The following is a 20920-nucleotide window of genomic DNA, read 5'->3' on the forward strand; positions in this document are numbered from 1 at the left end:
CTACTGGGCTAGATGGACCTTTGGTCTGACCCAGGACGGCCATTGTAAGCTCAGGGTCGGGGGTCTCAGTAGACCCCCTTGATTTTCATGCACACCTGCTCCTGGGTGGCCAGGCTGGCAGCTCTCCTGCCCTAGCTGGCCACTTTCCTGTGCCTAGTGCGGAGATCGTGGACGAGGTCCACGATGTCCGCACTAGCCCAGGAAGGTGCCCACCTCTTGCGGTCCAGGGCAAGCTCCCGGGAGCCGCCAGCCTTGTCCCGGCAAGAGGGGGTGGGCTGGGGGGCATTGGGTGGGTGGCTCTGTGCCGTGCCAGGTGCAGGGTCTGCTGGCTGGGTGCTGGCAGGCTTGCACCTGGCACGGGCACCGTAGCCAGCCTGTGCCCCTTTAAGGGGTCCGGGGCCGGGAGGGGGGCATAGAGTTTCCCTGGTGTTGGCCAGAGTGGCCACCAGGGAAACCTGGGGAGGGCTAGCCTCCCACTAGTTCGAACTAAAGGGTTACACAGCCCTTAGTTCGAACTAGCTAGTTCGAACTAGGCGTTAGTCCTCGTAAAATGAGGTTTACCTAGTTCGAACTAAGCGCTCCGTTAGTTCGAATTAAGTTCGAACTAACGGAGCGCTAGTGTAGCGCCTAGGAAAGTTAGTTCGAACTAACGTCCGTTAGTTCGAACTAACTTTTCAGTGTAGACATACCCTAATAGATTAGTAAGACAGGATTTCCCTTTACAGAAACCATGTTGACTTTTGTCCAACAAATTATGTTCTTCTACATGATTCACAATTTTATTCTTTACTATTGTTTCGACTAATTTGCCCGGTACTGAGGTTAGACTTACCGGTCTGTAATTGCCAGGATCGCCTCTAGAGCCCTTTTTAAATATTGGTGACACGTTGGCTACCTTCCAGTCATTAGGTACGGAAGCCGATTTAAAGGATAGGTTACAAACCACAGATAATAGCTCAGCAATTTCCCATTTGAGTTCTTTTAGAACCCTTGGATGAATGCCATCCGGTCCCGGAGATTTGTTAACATTAAGTTTTTCTATTTGTTCCAAAACCTCCTCTAATGACACTTCAATCTGGGACAGTTCCTCAGATTCATCACCCACAAAGGACGGTGCAGATTCAGGAATCTCCCCAACATCCTTAGCCGTGAAGACTGAAGCAAAGAAATCATTTAGTTTCTCCGCAATGGCTTTATCGTCCTTGATTGCTCCTTTTATAGCTCGATCATCTAGGGGACCCACAGGCCTTTTAGCAGGCTTCCTGCTTCTAATGTACTTAAAAAACATTTTGCTATTTCTTTTTGAGTGTTTGGCTGTTCCTCAAAATCTTTTTTTGCTTTTCTTATTACATGTTTACACTTGATTTGACAGTGTTTATGTTCCTTTCTATTTATCTCACTAGGATTGGACTTCCACTTCTTAAAAGATACCGTTTTGTCCCTCACTGCTTCTTTTACGTGGTGGTTAAGCCACGGTGACTCTTTTTTAGGTCTCTTGCTATGTTTTTTAATTTGGGGTATACATTTAAGTTGGGCCTCTATTATGGTGTCTTTAAAAAGTTTCCATGCAGCTTTCAGGGATTTGGCTCTAGTCACTGTGCCTTTTAATTTCTGTTTAATTAACCTCCTCATTTTTGTGTAATTCCCCTTTTTGACATTAAATGCCAGGGTGCTGGACTGCTGAGGTGTTCTTCCCACCACAGGAATGTTCAATGTTATTATATTATGGTCACTATTCCCAAGCGGTCCTGTAACGGTTATATCCTGGACCTGATCCTGCGCTCCACTCAGGACTAAATCGAGAATTGCCTCTCCCCTTGTGGGTTCCTGCACCAGCTGCTCCAAGAAGCAGTCATTTAACCATTGAGAAATTTTATCTCCGCTTCTCTTCCTGAGGTGACATGTATCCAGTCAATATGGGGGTAATTAAAATCCCCCGTTATTATAGAGTTCTCTATTTTGGTAGCCTCTCTAATCTCCCTCAGCATTTCAATGTCAGTATCGCTGTCCTGGTCAGATGGTCGATAATATATCCCTATTGCTAATTTCTTATTATTGGAGCATGGAATTACTATCCAGAGCGATTCTATGGAACATGTTGATTCATTTAATATTTTTATTTCATTTGATTCTACATTATCTTTCACATACAGTGCCACTCCGCCACCCACCCGGCCTGCTCTATCCTTTCGATATATTTTATATCCCGGTATGATTGTGTCCCACAGATTTTCCTCATTCCACCAGGTTTCAGTGATGCCTATTATGTCAATCTCCTCATTTAATACGAGGTACTCTAGTTCACCCATCTTATTAGTCAGACTCCTAGCATTTGTGTAGAAGCACTTAAAATTTGCCACTGCTTCTTTGTCTGCCCTTCCCTGATGCATTGGATTCCTTTGTATGTGGTTGTTTGTCTGCTCTGGCCAATGGTTTGCCCTCTCCCCTCCTCTCTTTCTGACTACAGCTTAGAGAGTCTCTATCAATGGATTCCCCTCTAAGAGAAGTCTCCCTCCGATTTACGTGCATCTCCGCACCAATCGGCTTTCCCCCATCTCTTAGTTTAAAAACTGCTCTACGGCCTTTTTAATGTTTAGTGCCAGCAGTCTGGTTCCACCCTGGTTTAGGTGGAGCCCATCCTTCCTGAATAGGCTCCCCCTCTCCCAAAAGTGTCCCCAGTTCCTAATAAATCCAAACCCCTCTTCCCTACACCATCGTCTCATCCACGCATTGAGACTCTGAAGCTCTGCCTGCCTACCTGGCCCTGCGCGTGGAACTGGAAGCATTTCCAAGAATCCCACCATAGAGGTCCTGGATTTCAGTCTCTTTCCTAGCAGCCTAAATTTGGCCTCCAGGACATCTCTCCTACCCTTCCCTATGTCATTGGTACCTACATGTACCACGACCACCGGCTCCTCCCCAGCACTACACATAAGTCTGTCTAGATGCCTCGAGAGATCCGCAACCTTCGCACCAGGCAGGCAAGTGACCATACGGTTCTCCCGGTCATCACAAACCCAGCTATCTATGTTTCTAACGATCGAATCACCCACTACTAACACCTGCCTCTTCCTAACTGGCATTCCCTCCCCCTCAGAGGTATCCTCAGTGCGAGAGGATACCGCAACATCCTCTGGGAGGAGGGTCCCAACTACGGGATGGTTTCCCTCTGCTCCCATTGAATGCTCTTTTCCCTTGAGACTTTCATCCTCCTTAAGAACACTGGGGCTCTCAGACTGGAGGTGGGACAGTACTACAGTGTCCTGGAAAGTCTCATCAACATAGCTCTCTACCTCTGTTAGCTCCTCCAGTTCAGCCACCCTGGCCTCCAAAGCCCGAACTCGGTCTCTGAGGGCCAGGAGCTCCTTGCAACGGGTGCACACATACGCCACCCGCCCACAGGGCAGGTAATCATACATGTTACACTCGACGCAATAAACAGGATAGCCCCCACTCTGCTGCTGGGCTTCTGTCTCCATGTTTGTAATGAATAAGTTTAAGTACAAACTGGGATTCTTTTTAAACTTCTGGAGTATAGATTATTCTCAGAGTTAGGTTTTAAAGAAGGACACAAGTCACTAGTGCCCTCTCAACTCCCTCTCCAAACTCTCCTGTTACCTGTTCCTGGTCGCGCTCTCCCTGGTCGCTGAGTCACAGGCTTATATAGCTCTGGTAGCCCCTCCCCCTGACTGAGGCTCAGCCAATTAACAGAGGCTTCTAGATTTCAAACCTTTTAGAAGCTCCTTCAAACAAATAAACAAACCAACCAGACAAACACAAGCTCAGCACACTGCAAATAACTCCCCCACACACAAACACACACTCCAGACAGCCACTTACCACAAGGGTCCCGTTTGTACTCCTCTTTTACCTGGAGAACTCCCTCTCCAAACTCTCCTGTTACCTGTTCCTGGTCGCATGCACACACGCGCACACACACACATGCACACGCAGGCACGTGCACACACACGCGCAGGCACGTGCACACACACGCGCAGGCACGCACACGCACATACGCACGCACACACACACATGCACACGCGCACACACACACATGCACAGGCACGCACACACGCACACACGCACGCACACACACACGCACACACGCACACACACACATGCGCAGGCACGCACACGCACATACGCACACGCAGGCACACACACACATGCACACGCGCACACACACACATGCACAGGCATGCACACGCACACACACATGCACACGTGCACACACACACATGCACAGGCACGCACACACGCACGCACACACGCACACGCGCACACACACACATGCGCAGGCATGCACACGCACATACGCACACGCAGGCACACACACACAGCAGCCAGTGAATGCAGCAGCAGCGTGAGGCCGTGGCTCCAGAGTGGCTGCTGCCCCGCGTGGCACAGGCTTGACGTGTGCGCGAGGGGCAGCGCTGCCCGTGGAGGCGCGAGTGGTTCGTACGTGGAACAGGCCCGGGAGACGGATCCTGCCTCTTGGGACCGAGCACCAGCTGCGGAACGAAGCCGGACGTGGGGGGCAGATCAGTGTGGGACAGACAGAGCCTGGCCGGGTGAGCCGGGGAACCCAGCCAGCCCCGTGCTCCTAAGCCAGGGACTCGCGCCCTGGGCTGCCCGTCGCCCTGGTTTTATCCCCCGCGGCGCCCATCAGTGGGCACAGGTCTTGAGCTTTGCCTCAGACTCTGCCCAGGCCAGCTACAGTGGGAGGGTCAGACCGGGGGGGGGGGGGCAGGGCCAGGGCAGATCGGGGGGGTGCAGGGCCGGGGCGGACATGGGGGGGGGCAGGGCCGGGGCAGATCGGGGGGGTGCAGGGCCGGGGCGGACGCAGGGGGGGGCAGGGCCGGGGCAGATCGGGGGGGTGCAGGGCCGGGGCGGACGCGGGGGGGGCAGGGCCGGAGCAGACGCAGGGGGGGTGTGACGGCGCGTTGCGGGTTCCCCGTCTCCTGCACCCCGAAATGGCACAAACAGACTGCACCAGCCGGTGGAATAGAGGAAGTTTATTGCCTCTCCAGGATACAGCACAGCACAGATGTAATCTGGTCACAGAGCTGGGCTAGGATGCCTCAGGCCCCCTTGAGATGGGGGAGACTGGGCCCCTAAACTCCAGCCCCTTCTCCTAGGCTCCCCTCCATGCTCTCCCACAGTAACTAACTAAATTCCCTTCCAGCCCTGCCCCCCAGCCAGGGCCGCATTCACCTTCCTTTGTTCCTCTCCATGGGGGTGTCTGGTTCAACCAGTTTGTCCTTACCTCTGCCTAGCGAGGTTTTCCCTGCTGGGTCTTGCTCCAGGCAGCAGGGGTCGCCACAGCCCAGCAAGTCCCCCCACTACGTCACAGGGGGCGGGGCGGGGCGGGGCAGCCAGGGAGCAGGCGACCCGTGTCTCTGGCTCCAGCTGTGCCGGGCGCTCGCTCTGCCCCGGAGCCGACATGAGCTGCCCCCTCCCGGCCCTGCTGCTCGGCCTCGGCCTCCTGCGGGGCTGCGGTGAGTGGCCGGGCCCCCCCCCCCACAGGGCAGAGCCCCCGGCCGGCTCGGGGAATCCCAGCGCGCTGGGCGGGGGCTGGAGGGAGCGGGGCAGAGAGACCCCCCCGGGTGACCCCATGGCTGCCCCATCGTGCCCCCCACCGCCCCCCGAGCCTGCCCCACCGTGCCCCCCACCGCCCCCCGAGCCTGCCCCACCGTGCCCCCCGCTGCCCCCCGAGCCTGCCCCACCGTGCCCCCCACCGCCCCCCGAGCCTGCCCCCCGCCCCCCGAGCCTGCCCCACCGTGCCCCCCGCCGCCCCCCGAGCCTGCCCCATCGTGCCCCCCACCGCCCCCCGAGCCTGCCCCACCGTGCCCCCCACTGCCCCCTGAGCCTGCCCCACCGTGCCCCCCACTGCCCCCTGAGCCTGCCCCATCGTGCCCCCCGCTGCCCCCCGAGCCTGCCCCATCGTGCCGCCCACCGCCCCCCGAGCCTGCCCCACCGTGCCCCCCGCCGCCCCCCGAGCCTGCCCCATCGTGCCCCCCGCCTCCCCTGAGCCTGCCCCACCGTGCCCCCCCACCGCCCCCCGAGCCTGCCCCGCTGTGCCCCCCACCGCCCCCTGAGCCTGCCCCACCGTGCCCCCCCCGCCGCCCCCTGAGCCTGCCCCACCGTGTCCCCCGCCGCCCCCCCCCGCCTGTCCCACCGTGCCCCCCACCGCCCCCCGAGCCTGCCCCACCGTGCCCCCACCGCCCCCCGAGCCTGCCCCACCGTGCCCCCCACTGCCCCCCGAGCCTGCCCCACCGTGCCCCCCACCGCCCCCTGAGCCTGCCCCGCCGTGCCCCCCGCCTCCCCTGAGCCTGCCCCACCGTGCCCCCCACCGCCCCCCGAGCCTGCCCCGCTGTGCCCCCCACCGCCCCCTGAGCCTGCCCCACCGTGCCCCCCGCCGCCCCCTGAGCCTGCCCCACCGTGCCCCCCACCGCCCCCTGAGCCTGCCCAGCCGTGCCCCCGCCTCCCCTGAGCCTGCCCCACCGTGCCCCCCCACCGCCCCCCGAGCCTGCCCCGCTGTGCCCCCCACCGCCCCCTGAGCCTGCCCCACCGTGCCCCCCGCCGCCCCCCGAGCCTGCCCCACCGTGCCCCCCACCGCCCCCCGAGCCTGCCCCCCCGTGCCCCCCACCGCCCCCCGAGCCTGCCCCGCTGTGCCCCCCGCCACCCCCCGAGCCTGCCCCGCCGTGCCCCCCACTGCCCCCTGAGCCTGCCCCACCGTGCCCCCCGCTGCCCCCCGAGCCTGCCCCACCGTGCCCCCCGCTGCCCCCCGAGCCTGCCCCACCGTGCCCCCCTCTGCCTCCTGAGCCTGCCCCACCGTGCCCCCCACTGCCCCCCGAGCTTGCCCCACCGTGCCCCCCACTGCCCCCGAGCCTGCCCCACCGTGCCCCCCGCCACCCCCCGAGCCTGCCCCGCCGTGCCCCCCACCGCCCCCCGAGCCTGCCCCGCCGTGCCCCCCACCGCCCCCTGAGCCTGCCTCGCCGTGCCCCCCGCCGCCCCCGAGCTTCCCCACCGTGCCCCCCTCTGCCCCCTTAGCCTGCCCCGCCGTGCCCCCCTCTGCCCCCCAAGCCTGCCCCACCGTGCCCCCCTCTGCCTCCTGAGCCTGCCCCACCGTGCCCCCCACTGCTCCCCGAGCTTGCCCCACCGTGCCCCCCACTGCCCCCGAGCCTGCCCCACCGTGCCCCCCTCTGCCTCCTGAGCCTGCCCCACCGTGCCCCCCGCCGCCCCCCGAGCCTGCCCCACCGTGCCCCCCGCCGCCCCCCGAGCCTGCCCCACCGTGCCCCCCCGCCGCCCCCCGAGCCTGCCCCGCCGTGCCCCCCACTACCCCCCGAGCCTGCCCCGCCGTGCCCCCCACTGCCCCCGAGCCTGCCCCGCCGTGCCCCCCTCTGCCCCCTGAGCCTGCCCCGCCGTGCCCCCCTCTGCCCCCTGAGCCTGCCCCGCCGTGCCCCCCACCGCCCCCTGAGCCTGCCCCGCCGTGCCCCCCACCGCCCCCTGAGCCTGCCCCGCCGTGCCCCCCACCGCCCCCTGAGCCTGCCCCGCTGTGCCCCTGCAGCCGGCAAGCTGGCGGTGGAGACGGACGCCTCTCCGGTGCGCGCCCAGGTGGGGGACGACGTGGTGCTGAAGTGCCAGTTCTCCGTGCCGGAGCCGCCCGTGGACCTGAGCCAGCTGGTGGTGCAATGGTTTCACCGGGGCGGGCAGCTGGTGGAGTTCGACGGGGTGGTGAGCGAGAGTCGGCCGGGGGCCACCCTGAGCATGGAGGGGTTGCGGAGCGGCAACGCGGCGCTCCACCTCAGCAAGGTGACCCCGCAGAGCGCCGGGAACTACCGCTGCTACGTCACCTACGCGCCCGACGTGCGCATCAAGCAGGTCGTCCTTCAGGTCGAGGGTAAGAGGCTGGCGCCCACCCGGGGCCTGGCACGTACTCACCGGGGCGCCGGGGACTCGCTGCTCTGGGGCTCCGGGGACTCGCTGCTCTGGGGGCCGCCGGGGACTGGCTGCTCTAGGGGCTCCGGGGACTCGCTGCTCTGGGGGTCGCCGGGGACTCGCTGCTCTAGGGGCTCCGGGGACTCGCTGCTCTAGGGGCTCCGGGGACTCGCTGCTCTAGGGGCCGCCGGGGACTCGCTGCTCTGGGGCCGCCGGGGACTCGCTGCTCTGGGGCCGCCGGGGACTCGCTGCTCTGGGGGCTGCCGGGGACTCGCTGCTCTGGGGGCCGCCGGGGACTCGCTGCTCTGGGGGCCGCCGGGGACTCGCTGCTCTGGGGGCTCCGGGACTCGCTGCTCTGGGGGCTCCGGGGACTCGCTGCTCTAGGGGCTCCGGGGACTCGCTGCTCTGGGGCCGCCGGGGACTCGCTGCTCTGGGGGCTCCGGGGACTCGCTGCTCTAGGGGCTCCGGGGACTCGCTGCTCTAGGGGCCGCCGGGGACTCGCTGCTCTGGGGCCGCCGGGGACTCGCTGCTCTAGGGGCTCCGGGGACTCGCTGCTCTGGGGCTCCGGGGACTCGCTGCTCTGGGGGCCGCCGGGGACTCGCTGCTCTGGGGCCGCCGGGGACTCGCTGCTCTAGGGGCCGCCGGGGACTCGCTGCTCTGGGGCCGCCGAGGACTCGCTGCTCTGGGGCCGCCGGGGACTCGCTGCTCTAGGGGCTCCGGGGACTCGCTGCTCTGGGGGCAGCCGGGGACTCGCTGCTCTGGGGGCTCCGGGGACTCGCTGCTCTAGGGGCTCCGGGGACTCGCTGCTCTGGGGGCTCCGGGGACTCGCTGCTCTAGGGGCTCCGGGGACTCGCTGCTCTAGGGGCCGCCGGGGACTCGCTGCTCTGGGGGCCGCCGGGGACTCGCTGCTCTGGGGCCTCCGGGGACTCGCTGCTCTGGCGGCTCCGGGGACTCGCTGCTCTGGGGCCGCCGGGGACTCGCTGCTCTAGGGTCTCCGGGGACTCGCTGCTCTGGGGCCTCCGGGGACTCGCTGCTCTAGCGGCTCCGGGGACTCGCTGCTCTGGGGCCGCCGGGGACTCGCTGCTCTAGGGGCTCCGGGGACTCGCTGCTCTGGGGCCTCCGGGGACTCGCTGCTCTAGCGGCTCCGGGGACTCGCTGCTCTGGGGCCGCCGGGGACTCGCTGCTCTAGGGTCTCCGGGGACTCGCTGCTCTGGGGGCCGCCGGGGACTCGCTGCTCTGGGGGCTCCGGGGACTCGCTGCTCTGGGGGCCGCCGGGGACTCGCTGCTCTGGGGGCCGCCGGGGACTCGCTGCTCTGGGGGCCGCCGGGGACTCGCTGCTCTGGGGGCCGCCGGGGACTCGCTGCTCTGGGGGCTCCGGGGACTCGCTGCTCTGGGGGCTCCGGGGACTCGCTGCTCTGGGGCCGCCGGGGACTCGCTGCTCTAGGGGCTCCGGGGACTCGCTGCTCTAGGGGCCGCTGGGGACTCGCTGCTCTGGGGGCCGCCGGGGACTCGCTGCTCTAGGGGCTCCGGGGACTCGCTGCTCTGGGGCCGCCGGGGACTCGCTGCTCTGGGGCCGCCGGGGACTCGCTGCTCTAGGGGCTCCGGGGACTCGCTGCTCTAGGGGCCGCCGGGGACTCGCTGCTCTGGGGGCCGCCGGGGACTCGCTGCTCTGGGGGCCGCCGGGGACTCGCTGCTCTGGGGCCGCCGGGGACTCGCTGCTCTAGGGGCTCCGGGGACTCGCTGCTCTAGGGGCTCCGGGGACTCGCTGCTGTAGGGGCTCCGGGGACTCGCTGCTCTGGGGGCCGCCGGGGACTCGCTGCTCTAGGTGCTCCGGGGACTCGCTGCTCTAGGGGCTCCGGGGACTCGCTGCTCTAGGGGCTCCGGGGACTCGCTGCTCTGGGGCCGCCGGGGACTCGCTGCTCTGGGGGGCTCCGGGGACTCGCTGCTCTGGGGGTCGCCGGGGACTCGCTGCTCTAGGGGCTCCAGGGACTTGCTGCTCTGGGGGCCGCCGGGGACTCGCTGCTCTGGGGGCCGCCGGGGACTCGCTGCTCTAGGGGCCGCCGGGGACTCGCTGCTCTAGGGGCCGCCGGGGACTCGCTGCTCTAGGGGCTCCGGGGACTCGCTGCTCTAGGGGCTCCGGGGACTCGCTGCTCTGGGGGCCGCAGGGGACTCGCTGCTCTGGGGGCTCCGGGGACTCGCTGCTCTGGGGGCCGCCGGGGACTCGCTGCTCTGGGGGCCGCCGGGGACTCGCTGCTCTGGGGTCGCCGGGGACTCGCTGCTCTGGGGTCGCCGGGGACTCGCTGCTCTAGGGGCTCCGGGGACTCGCTGCTCTAGGGGCTCCGGGGACTCGCTGCTCTAGGGGCCGCCGGGGACTCGCTGCTCTAGGGGCTCCGGGGACTCGCTGCTCTAGGGGCTCCGGGGACTCGCTGCTCTGGGGGCCGCCGGGGACTCGCTGCTCTGGGGGCCGCCGGGGACTCGCAGCTCTAGGGGCTCCGGGGACTCGCTGCTCTAGGGGCCGCCGGGGACTCGCTGCTCTGGGGCCGCCGGGGACTCGCTGCTCTAGGGGCTCCGGGGACTCGCTGCTCTGGGGCCGCCGGGGACTCGCTGCTCTGGGGCCGCCGGGGACTCGCTGCTCTAGGGGCTCCGGGGACTCGCTGCTCTAGGGGCTCCGGGGACTCGCTGCTCTGGGGCCGCCGGGGACTCGCTGCTCTGGGGGGCTCCGGGGACTCGCTGCTCTGGGGGTCGCCGGGGACTCGCTGCTCTAGGGGCTCCAGGGACTTGCTGCTCTGGGGGCCGCCGGGGACTCGCTGCTCTGGGGGCCGCCGGGGACTCGCTGCTCTAGGGGCCGCCGGGGACTCGCTGCTCTAGGGGCCGCCGGGGACTCGCTGCTCTAGGGGCTCCGGGGACTCGCTGCTCTAGGGGCTCCGGGGACTCGCTGCTCTGGGGGCCGCAGGGGACTCGCTGCTCTGGGGGCTCCGGGACTCGCTGCTCTGGGGGCCGCCGGGGACTCGCTGCTCTGGGGGCCGCCGGGGACTCGCTGCTCTGGGGTCGCCGGGGACTCGCTGCTCTGGGGTCGCCGGGGACTCGCTGCTCTAGGGGCTCCGGGGACTCGCTGCTCTAGGGGCTCCGGGGACTCGCTGCTCTAGGGGCCGCCGGGGACTCGCTGCTCTAGGGGCTCCGGGGACTCGCTGCTCTAGGGGCTCCGGGGACTCGCTGCTCTGGGGGCCGCCGGGGACTCGCTGCTCTGGGGGCCGCCGGGGACTCGCAGCTCTAGGGGCTCCGGGGACTCGCTGCTCTAGGGGCCGCCGGGGACTCGCTGCTCTGGGGCCGCCGGGGACTCGCTGCTCTGGGGCCGCCGAGGACTCGCTGCTCTGGGGGCCGCCGGGGACTCGCTGCTCTGGGGGCCGCCGGGGACTCGCTGCTCTGGGGGCCGCCGGGGACTCGCTGCTCTGGGGGCCGCCGGGGACTCGCTGCTCTGGGGGCCGCCGGGGACTCGCTGCTCTAGGGGCTGCCGGGGACTCGCTGCTCTAGGGGCTCCGGGGACTCGCTGCTCTGGGGGCTCCGGGGACTCGCTGCTCTAGGGGCCGCCGGGGACTCGCTGCTCTAGGGGCTCCGGGGACTCGCTGCTCTAGGGGCCGCCGGGGACTCGCTGCTCTGGGGTCGCCGGGGACTCGCTGCTCTAGGGGCTCCGGGGACTCGCTGCTCTGGGGGCCGCCGGGGACTCGCTGCTCTAAGGGCTCCGGGGACTCGCTGCTCTAGGGGCCGCCGGGGACTCGCTGCTCTAGGGGCTGCTGTGGACTCGCTGCTCTAGGGGCTCCGGGGACTCGCTGCTCTGGGGGCTCCGGGGACTCGCTGCTCTGGGGGCTCCGGGGACTCGCTGCTCTGGGGGCCGCCGGGGACTCGCTGCTCTGGGGGCCGCCGGGGACTCGCAGCTCTAGGGGCTCTGGGGACTCGCTGCTCTAGGGGCTCCGGGGACTCGCTGCTCTGGGGCCGCCGGGGACTCGCTGCTCTAGGGGCTCCGGGGACTCGCTGCTCTAGGGGCCGCCGGGGACTCGCTGCTCTGGGGGCCGCCGGGGACTCGCTGCTCTGGGGGCCGCCGGGGACTCGCTGCTCTGGGGCCGCCGGGGACTCGCTGCTCTAGGGGCTCCGGGGACTCGCTGCTGTAGGGGCTCCGGGGACTCGCTGCTGTAGGGGCTCCGGGGACTCGCTGCTCTGGGGGCCGCCGGGGACTCGCTGCTCTAGGTGCTCCGGGGACTCGCTGCTCTAGGGGCTCCGGGGACTCGCTGCTCTAGGGGCTCCGGGGACTCGCTGCTCTGGGGCCGCCGGGGACTCGCTGCTCTGGGGGGCTCCGGGGACTCGCTGCTCTGGGGGTCGCCGGGGACTCGCTGCTCTAGGGGCTCCAGGGACTTGCTGCTCTGGGGGCCGCCGGGGACTCGCTGCTCTGGGGGCCGCCGGGGACTCGCTGCTCTAGGGGCTCCGGGGACTCGCTGCTCTAGGGGCTCCGGGGACTCGCTGCTCTAGGGGCCGCCGGGGACTCGCTGCTCTGGGGGCTCCGGGGACTCGCTGCTCTAGGGGCCGCCGGGGACTCGCTGCTCTAGGGGCTCCGGGGACTCGCTGCTCTAGGGGCTCCGGGGACTCGCTGCTCTGGGGGCCGCCGGGGACTCGCTGCTCTGGGGGCCGCCGGGGACTCGCTGCTCTGGGGTCGCCGGGGACTCGCTGCTCTGGGGTCGCCGGGGACTCGCTGCTCTGGGGGCCGCCGGGGACTCGCTGCTCTAGGGGCTCCGGGGACTCGCTGCTCTAGGGGCTCCGGGGACTCGCTGCTCTAGGGGCCGCCGGGGACTCGCTGCTCTAGGGGCCGCCGGGGACTCGCTGCTCTAGGGGCCGCCGGGGACTCGCTGCTCTAGGGGCTCCGGGGACTCGCTGCTCTAGGGGCTCCGGGGACTCGCTGCTCTGGGGGCCGCCGGGGACTCGCTGCTCTGGGGGCCGCCGGGGACTCGCTGCTCTGGGGGCTCCGGGGACTCGCTGCTCTGGGGGCCGCCGGGGACTCGCTGCTCTGGGGGCCGCCGGGGACTCGCTGCTCTAGGGGCTCCGGGGACTCGCTGCTCTAGGGGCCGCCGGGGACTCGCTGCTCTGGGGCCGCCGGGGACTCGCTGCTCTAGGGGCTCCGGGGACTCGCTGCTCTAGGGGCTCCGGGGACTCGCTGCTCTAGGGGCCGCCGGGGACTCGCTGCTCTGGGGGCCGCCGGGGACTCGCTGCTCTGGGGGCCGCCGGGGACTCGCTGCTCTGGGGGCCGCCGGGGACTCGCTGCTCTGGGGGCCGCCGGGGACTCGCTGCTCTAGGGGCCGCCGGGGACTCGCTGCTCTAGGGGCCGCCGGGGACTCGCTGCTCTGGGGCCGCCGGGGACTCGCTGCTCTGGGGGCCGCCGGGGACTCGCTGCTCTGGGGGCCGCCGGGGACTCGCTGCTCTGGGGCCGCCGGGGACTCGCTGCTCTGGGGGCCGCCGGGGACTCGCTGCTCTGGGGGCCGCCGGGGACTCGCTGCTCTGGGGGCCGCCGGGGACTCGCTGCTCTAGGGGCTGCCGGGGACTCGCTGCTCTAGGGGCTCCGGGGACTCGCTGCTCTAGGGGCTCCGGGGACTCGCTGCTCTGGGGGCTCCGGGGACTCGCTGCTCTAGGGGCCGCCGGGGACTCGCTGCTCTAGGGGCTCCGGGGACTCGCTGCTCTAGGGGCCGCCGGGGACTCGCTGCTCTGGGGTCGCCGGGGACTCGCTGCTCTAGGGGCTCCGGGGACTCGCTGCTCTGGGGGCCGCCGGGGACTCGCTGCTCTGGGGTCGCGGGGGACTCGCTGCTCTAAGGGCTCCGGGGACTCGCTGCTCTGGGGGCTCCGGGGACTCGCTGCTCTAAGGGCTCCGGGGACTCGCTGCTCTAGGGGCCGCCGGGGACTCGCTGCTCTAGGGGCTGCTGGGGACTCGCTGCTCTAGGGGCTCCGGGGACTCGCTGCTCTGGGGGCTCCGGGGACTCGCTGCTCTGGGGGCTCCGGGGACTCGCTGCTCTGGGGGCCGCCGGGGACTCGCTGCTCTGGGGGCCGCCGGGGACTCGCAGCTCTAGGGGCTCTGGGGACTCGCTGCTCTAGGGGCTCCGGGGACTCGCTGCTCTGGGGGCCGCCGGGGACTCGCTGCTCTGGGGGCCGCCGGGGACTCGCTGCTCTAGGGGCTCCGGGGACTCGCTGCTCTAGGGGCTCCGGGGACTCGCTGCTCTGGGGGCTCCGGGGACTCGCTGCTCTGGGGGCCGCCGGGGACTCGCTGCTCTGGGGGCCGCCGGGGACTCGCAGCTCTAGGGGCTCTGGGGACTCGCTGCTCTAGGGGCTCCGGGGACTCGCTGCTCTGGGGGCCGCCGGGGACTCGCTGCTCTGGGGGCCGCCGGGGACTCGCTGCTCTGTGGCCGCCGGGGACTCGCTGCTCTAGGGGCTCCGGGGACTCGCTGCTCTAGGGGCTCCGGGGACTCGCTGCTCTAGGGGCTCCGGGGACTCGCTGCTCTAGGGGCTCCGGGGACTCGCTGCTCTAGGGGCTCCGGGGACTCGCTGCTCTAGGGGCCGCCGGGGACTCGCTGCTCTGCGGGCCGCCGGGGACTCGCTGCTCTGGGGGCCGCCGGGGACTCGCTGCTCTGGGGGCTCCGGGGACTCTCTGCTCTAGGGGCTCCGGGGACTCGCTGCTCTGGGGGCCGCCGGGGACTCGCTGCTCTGGGGCCGCCGGGGACTCGCTGCTCTGGGGCCGCCGGGGACTCGCTGCTCTAGGGGCTCCGGGGACTCGCTGCTCTGGGGGCCGCCGGGGACTCGCTGCTCTGGGGGCCGCCGGGGACTCGCTGCTCTGGGGGCCGCCGGGGACTCTCTGCTCTGGGGGCTCCGGGGACTCGCTGCTCTAGGGGCTCCGGGGACTCTCTGCTCTGGGGGCTCCGGGGACTCGCTGCTCTGGGGGCCGCCGGGGACTCGCTGCTCTGGGGGCTCCGGGGACTCGCTGCTCTGGGGGCTTCGGGGACTCGCTGCTCTGGGGGCCGCCGGGGACTCGCTGCTCTGGGGGCTCCGGGGACTCGCTGCTCTGGGGCCGCCGGGGACTCGCTGCTCTGGGGGCCGCCGGGGACTCGCTGCTCTGGGGGCTCCGGGGACTCGCTGCTCTAGGGGCCGCCGGGGACTCGCTGCTCTGGGGGCCGCCGGGGACTCGCTGCTCTGGGGGCCGCCGGGGACTCGCTGCTCTGGGGGCTCCGGGGACTCTCTGCTCTGGGGGCTCCGGGGACTCGCTGCTCTGGGGGCTCCGGGGACTCTCTGCTCTGGGGGCTCCGGGGACTCGCTGCTCTAGGGGCCGCCGGGGACTCGCTGCTCTAGGGGCCGCCGGGGACTCGCTGCTCTGGGGGCCGCCGGGGACTCGCTGCTCTGGGGGCTCCGGGGACTCGCTGCTCTAGGGGCCGCCGGGGACTCGCTGCTCTGGGGGCTCCGGGGACTCGCTGCTCTAGGGGCCGCCGGGGACTCGCTGCTCTAGGGCCGCCGGGGACTCGCTGCTCTGGGGGCCGCCGGGGACTCGCTGCTCTGGGGGCCGCCGGGGACTCGCTGCTCTGGGGGCTCCGGGGACTCTCTGCTCTGGGGGCTCCGGGGACTCGCTGCTCTGGGGGCTCCGGGGACTCGCTGCTCTGGGGGCCGCCGGGGACTCGCTGCTCTGGGGGCCGCCGGGGACTCGCTGCTCTGGGGGCCGCCGGGGACTCGCTGCTCTGTGGCCGCCGGGGACTCGCTGCTCTAGGGGCTCCGGGGACTCGCTGCTCTAGGGGCTCCGGGGACTCGCTGCTCTGGGGGCTCCGGGGACTCGCTGCTCTGGGGGCCGCCGGGGACTCGCTGCTCTGGGGGCCGCCGGGGACTCGCAGCTCTAGGGGCTCTGGGGACTCGCTGCTCTAGGGGCTCCGGGGACTCGCTGCTCTGGGGGCCGCCGGGGACTCGCTGCTCTGGGGGCCGCCGGGGACTCGCTGCTCTGTGGCCGCCGGGGACTCGCTGCTCTAGGGGCTCCGGGGACTCGCTGCTCTAGGGGCTCCGGGGACTCGCTGCTCTAGGGGCCGCCGGGGACTCGCTGCTCTGCGGGCCGCCGGGGACTCGCTGCTCTGGGGGCCGCCGGGGACTCGCTGCTCTGGGGGCTCCGGGGACTCTCTGCTCTGGGGGCTCCGGGGACTCGCTGCTCTGGGGGCCGCCGGGGACTCGCTGCTCTGGGGCCGCCGGGGACTCGCTGCTCTGGGGCCGCCGGGGACTCGCTGCTCTAGGGGCTCCGGGGACTCGCTGCTCTGGGGGCCGCCGGGGACTCGCTGCTCTGGGGGCCGCCGGGGACTCGCTGCTCTGGGGGCCGCCGGGGACTCGCTGCTCTGGGGGCCGCCGGGGACTCTCTGCTCTGGGGGCTCCGGGGACTCGCTGCTCTAGGGGCTCCGGGGACTCGCTGCTCTAGGGGCTCCGGGGACTCTCTGCTCTGGGGGCTCCGGGGACTCGCTGCTCTAGGGGCTTCGGGGACTCGCTGCTCTGGAGGCCGCCGGGGACTCGCTGCTCTGGGGGCTCCGGGGACTCGCTGCTCTGGGGCCGCCGGGGACTCGCTGCTCTGGGGGCCGCCGGGGACTCGCTGCTCTGGGGGCTCCGGGGACTCGCTGCTCTAGGGGCCGCCGGGGACTCGCTGCTCTGGGGGCCGCCGGGGACTCGCTGCTCTGGGGGCCGCCGGGGACTCGCTGCTCTGGGGGCTCCGGGGACTCTCTGCTCTGGGGGCTCCGGGGACTCGCTGCTCTGGGGGCTCCGGGGACTCTCTGCTCTGGGGGCTCCGGGGACTCGCTGCTCTAGGGGCCGCCGGGGACTCGCTGCTCTAGGGGCCGCCGGGGACTCGCTGCTCTGGGGGCCGCCGGGGACTCGCTGCTCTGGGGGCTCCGGGGACTCGCTGCTCTGGGGGCTCCGGGGACTCGCTGCTCTAGGGGCCGCCGGGGACTCGCTGCTCTGGGGGCTCCGGGGACTCGCTGCTCTAGGGGCCGCCGGGGACTCGCTGCTCTAGGGCCGCCGGGGACTCGCTGCTCTGGGGGCCGCCGGGGACTCGCTGCTCTGGGGGCTCCGGGGACTCTCTGCTCTGGGGGCTCCGGGGACTCGCTGCTCTGGGGGCTCCGGGGACTCGCTGCTCTGGGGGCTCCGGGGACTCGCTGCTCTGGGGCCGCCGGGGACTCGCTGCTCTGGGGCCGCCGGGGACTCGCTGCTCTAGGGGCTCCGGGGCCTCGCTGCTCTAGGGGCCGCCGGGGACTCGCTGCTCTAGGGGCCGCCGGGGACTCGCTGCTCTGGGGGCCGCCGGGGACTCGCTGCTCTGGGGGCTCCGGGGACTCTCTGCTCTGGGGGCTCCGCGGACTCGCTGCTCTAGGGGCCGCCGGGGACTCTCTGCTCTGGGGGCTCTGGGGACTCGCTGCTCTAGGGGCTCCGGGGACTCGCTGCTCTAGGGGCCGCCGGGGACTCGCTGCTCTGGGGGCTCCGGGGACTCGCTGCTCTGGGGGCCGCCGGGGACTCACTGCTCTAGGGGCCGCCGGGGACTCGCTGCTCTAGGGGCCGCCGGGGTCTCGCTGCTCTAGGGGCTCCGGGGACTCGCTGCTCTGGGGGCTCCGGGGACTCGCTGCTCTAGGGGCCGCCGGGGACTCGCTGCTCTAGGGGCTCCGGGGACTCGCTGCTCTAGGGGCTCCGGGGACTCGCTGCTCTAGGGGCCGCCGGGGACTCGCTGCTCTGGGGGCTCCGGGGTCTCGCTGCTCTAGGGGCTCCGGGGACTCGCTGCTCTGGGGGCTCCGGGGACTCGCTGCTCTAGGGGCCGCCGGGGACTCGCTGCTCTAGGGGCTCCGGGGACTCGCTGCTCTAGGGGCTGCTGGGGACTCGCTGCTCTAGGGGCTGCTGGGGACTCGCTGCTCTAGGGGCTGCTGGGGACTCGCTGCTCTAGGGGCTCCGGGGACTCGCTGCTCTAGGGGCTGCCGGGGACTCGCTGCTCTAGGGGCTGCTGGGGACTCGCTGCTCTGGGGGCTCCGGGGACTCGCTGCTCTAGGGGCCGCCGGGGACTCGCTGCTCTAGGGGCCGCCGGGGACTCGCTGCTCTAGGGGCTGCTGGGGACTCGCTGCTCTAGGGGCTCCGGGGACTCGCTGCTCTAGGGGCTGCCGGGGACTCGCTGCTCTAGGGGCTCCGGGGACTCGCTGCTCTAGGGGCTGCTGGGGACTCGCTGCTCTGGGGGCTCCGGGGACTCGCTGCTCTAGGGGCCGCCGGGGACTCGCTGCTCTAGGGGCTCCGGGGACTCGCTGCTCTAGGGGCTGCTGGGGACTCGCTGCTCTAGGGGCTCCGGGGACTCGCTGCTCTAGGGGCTCCGGGGACTCGCTGCTCTAGGGGCTGCCGGGGACTCGCTGCTCTAGGGGCTCCGGGGACTCGCTGCTCTAGGGGCTGCTGGGGACTGCCCTGGAGGCTGCGCGGAGTCGGGTCGCAGCCTGGCCTGCACTCCCTTGGCTCTCCAGGGCTGGGAGCCCCCACATGGCCAGTGTCCCGTCCCTGCACCGTCCACGCCTGCCCGTCCTCCCCCAGCTGAGGTCCAGCCCCGCAGCACCCCCAGCGAGGCCCCCCGAGCCAGTGGCCGGCCCCCCGGCACTGCCTGCTGGGTGAGGTGGGGGCAGCGTGGGTGCACGGCTGCATGGGAGGGGGTGCCCTTTGTGGTGACGCATGTGCCCGCTTTGTGCCCACAGACCCCTCCAAGCCGCCTACAGATGAACCGGCGGCCGCAGCCCCCAACACCTGCCCCCCCTGTCCTGACTCCCAGGTGCTGACCAAGCTGGAGCAGGTGCTGAGCGTCTTGGAGCAGATCAGCCGCAAGCTGGAGCCGGCGGGCACCTCGGCTGGGGGAAGCGGGAGGGACCTGAGCCCACTCCAGGCACCAGGGGGTGCTCAGGCGGCGCAGGGTTAAACCCGGCGCTGGGGGCAGCTATGGTGCCAGCCGGGGAGAGGGGCACCATGAGCAGACAGGAAGGCAGCGTGGAGGGAAAGAGCCAGGTTTGGGGTGGGACAGAGGGGTTGGGGGTTGTTCACTGTGGGATGTGGGGGGCTGTGGGATGCGGGGGGCTGTGGGGTGAGGGCTGTGCGCTGGGATGCGGGGGGCTGTGGGGTGAGGGCTGTGCGCTGGGATGCGGGGGGGGCTGTGGGGTGGGGGCTGTGCGCTGGGATGCGGGGGGCTGTGGGGTGGGGGATGCACACGGAGGGGGTTCAGCTGCAGGGGCGCCCCAGGAGGCAGGGGCGGGCGTGTGGTGCTGCTCTCTGAATAAAGCCAGCTGTGATGCCCGGTCCGTGTTCTGTCTATGATGCGGGGCGGGGGGCAGCTGGACTCCCAGCCCGGCCCCACAGCTCGGTGCCTGGGAGGTGGGGGGAGAGCCGGGGCGTGAGGGTCCCGGCCCAGGGCATTGAGGGCAGCCGAGGGCAGGGCCCGCGCAGGGACACAGGCGCCTGGGGGACCAGGGACCGGCCTCCTGAGGTCACCGGCGGCCCCAGGACCTCGGGTCACAAACCCGCCGAGCAGACGCTGCCCCCCGCCCGGGGGGTGGGATGCGACGCAGCTCCCAGCCAGCCAGGGGCGGCCGGACGCCTTTGGGCCTTATCGGGCCCTGCCACACGGCTGAGCCTTTATCAGCGGGACCCGGGCAGGGCGGGCGCGGTGCCTCCTGCTGCCATGGACACACCCCCGGAGCTGTGTCTGCCTGGCACCCTGCTGGCCCCACCATTCCCGAGACGAGCCCCCTGGGGCCCCACTATCCCCCCCGAGACAGGCCCCCCAGCGCCCCACTATCCCCCCCGAGACAGGCCCCCCGGGGCCCCACTATCCCCCCGAGACAGGCCCCCCAGCGCCCCACTATCCCCCCCGAGACAGGCCCCCCGGGGCCCCACTATCCCCCCCGAGACAGGCCCCCCAGCGCCCCACTATCCCCCCCGAGACAGGCCCCCCGGGGCCCCACTATCCCCCCGAGACAGGCCCCCCGGGGCCCCAACGTTCCCGAGACAAGCCCCCCGGGGCCCCACTATCCCCCCCGAGTCAAGCCCCCCGGGGCCCCACTATCCCGAGACAGGCCCCCCGGGGCCCCAACGTTCCCGAGACAAGCCCCCCGGGGCCCCACTATCCCCCGAGACAGGCCCCCCGGGGCCCCACTATCCCCCCGAGACAGGCCCCCGGGGCCCCAACGTTCCCGAGACAAGCCCCCCGGGGCCCCACTATCCCCCCGAGACAGGCCCCCCGGGGCCCCACTATCCCCCCCGAGACAGGCCCCCCGGGGCCCCAACGTTCCCGAGACAAGCCCCCCGGGGCCCCACTATCCCCCCCGAGTCAAGCCCCCCGGGGCCCCACTATCCCGAGACAGGCCCCCCGGGCCCCAACGTTCCCGAGACAAGCCCCCCGGGGCCCCACTATCCCCCCGAGACAAGCCCCCCAGCGCCCCACTATCCCCCCAAGACAGGCCCCCCCGGGGCCCCACCATTCCCCTGAGACAAGCCCCCCGGGGCCCCACCATTCCCGAGACAGGCCCCCCAGCCCCCACCAACCCCCCCGAGACAGGCCCCCCCGCTGCCCCACCATGCTCTCCGCTGGGTACCTGACCCCTGCACGGCCAGTCCTCCTTCCCCACAGCGCCCCCCTGGGTACCTGACCCCTAAGGGGCCGGCCCCCCTGCCCCACAGCGCCCCCATGGGTACCTGACCCCTATGCGGCTGGCCCTCCTGCCCCACAGCGCCCCCCTGGGTACCTGACCCCTATGCGGCCGGCCCTCCTGCCCCACAGCGCCCCCCCTGGGTACCTGACCCCTACGCGGCTGGCCCTCCTGCCCCACAGCGCCCCCCTGGGTACCTGACCCCTACGCGGCTGGCCCTCCTGCCCCACAGCACCCCCCCTGGGTACCTGACCCCTGCACGGCTGGCCCTCCTGCCCCACAGC

General features: G+C 70.3%; 1 protein-coding gene across 1 annotated transcript; it reads left to right on the forward strand.

Annotated features, from left to right (window-relative positions):
* Positions 1-5337: 5337 nt before the first annotated feature.
* LOC142825845 (programmed cell death 1 ligand 1-like) lies at positions 5338-19012 on the forward strand. Its single transcript, XM_089778789.1, has 3 exons — positions 5338-5498; positions 7571-7903; positions 18696-19012. The coding sequence occupies exons 1-3, from the start codon at positions 5444-5446 to the stop codon at positions 18911-18913; spliced, it is 606 nt and encodes a 201-aa protein (XP_089634915.1). The 5' UTR covers positions 5338-5443; the 3' UTR covers positions 18914-19012.
* The last annotated feature ends 1908 nt before the right edge of the window (positions 19013-20920 follow it).

Source organism: Pelodiscus sinensis, chromosome 5 (assembly GCF_052426305.1).
Source record: "Pelodiscus sinensis isolate ZL-2025 chromosome 5, ASM5242630v1, whole genome shotgun sequence".
Classification (NCBI taxonomy): domain Eukaryota; kingdom Metazoa; phylum Chordata; order Testudines; family Trionychidae; genus Pelodiscus; species Pelodiscus sinensis.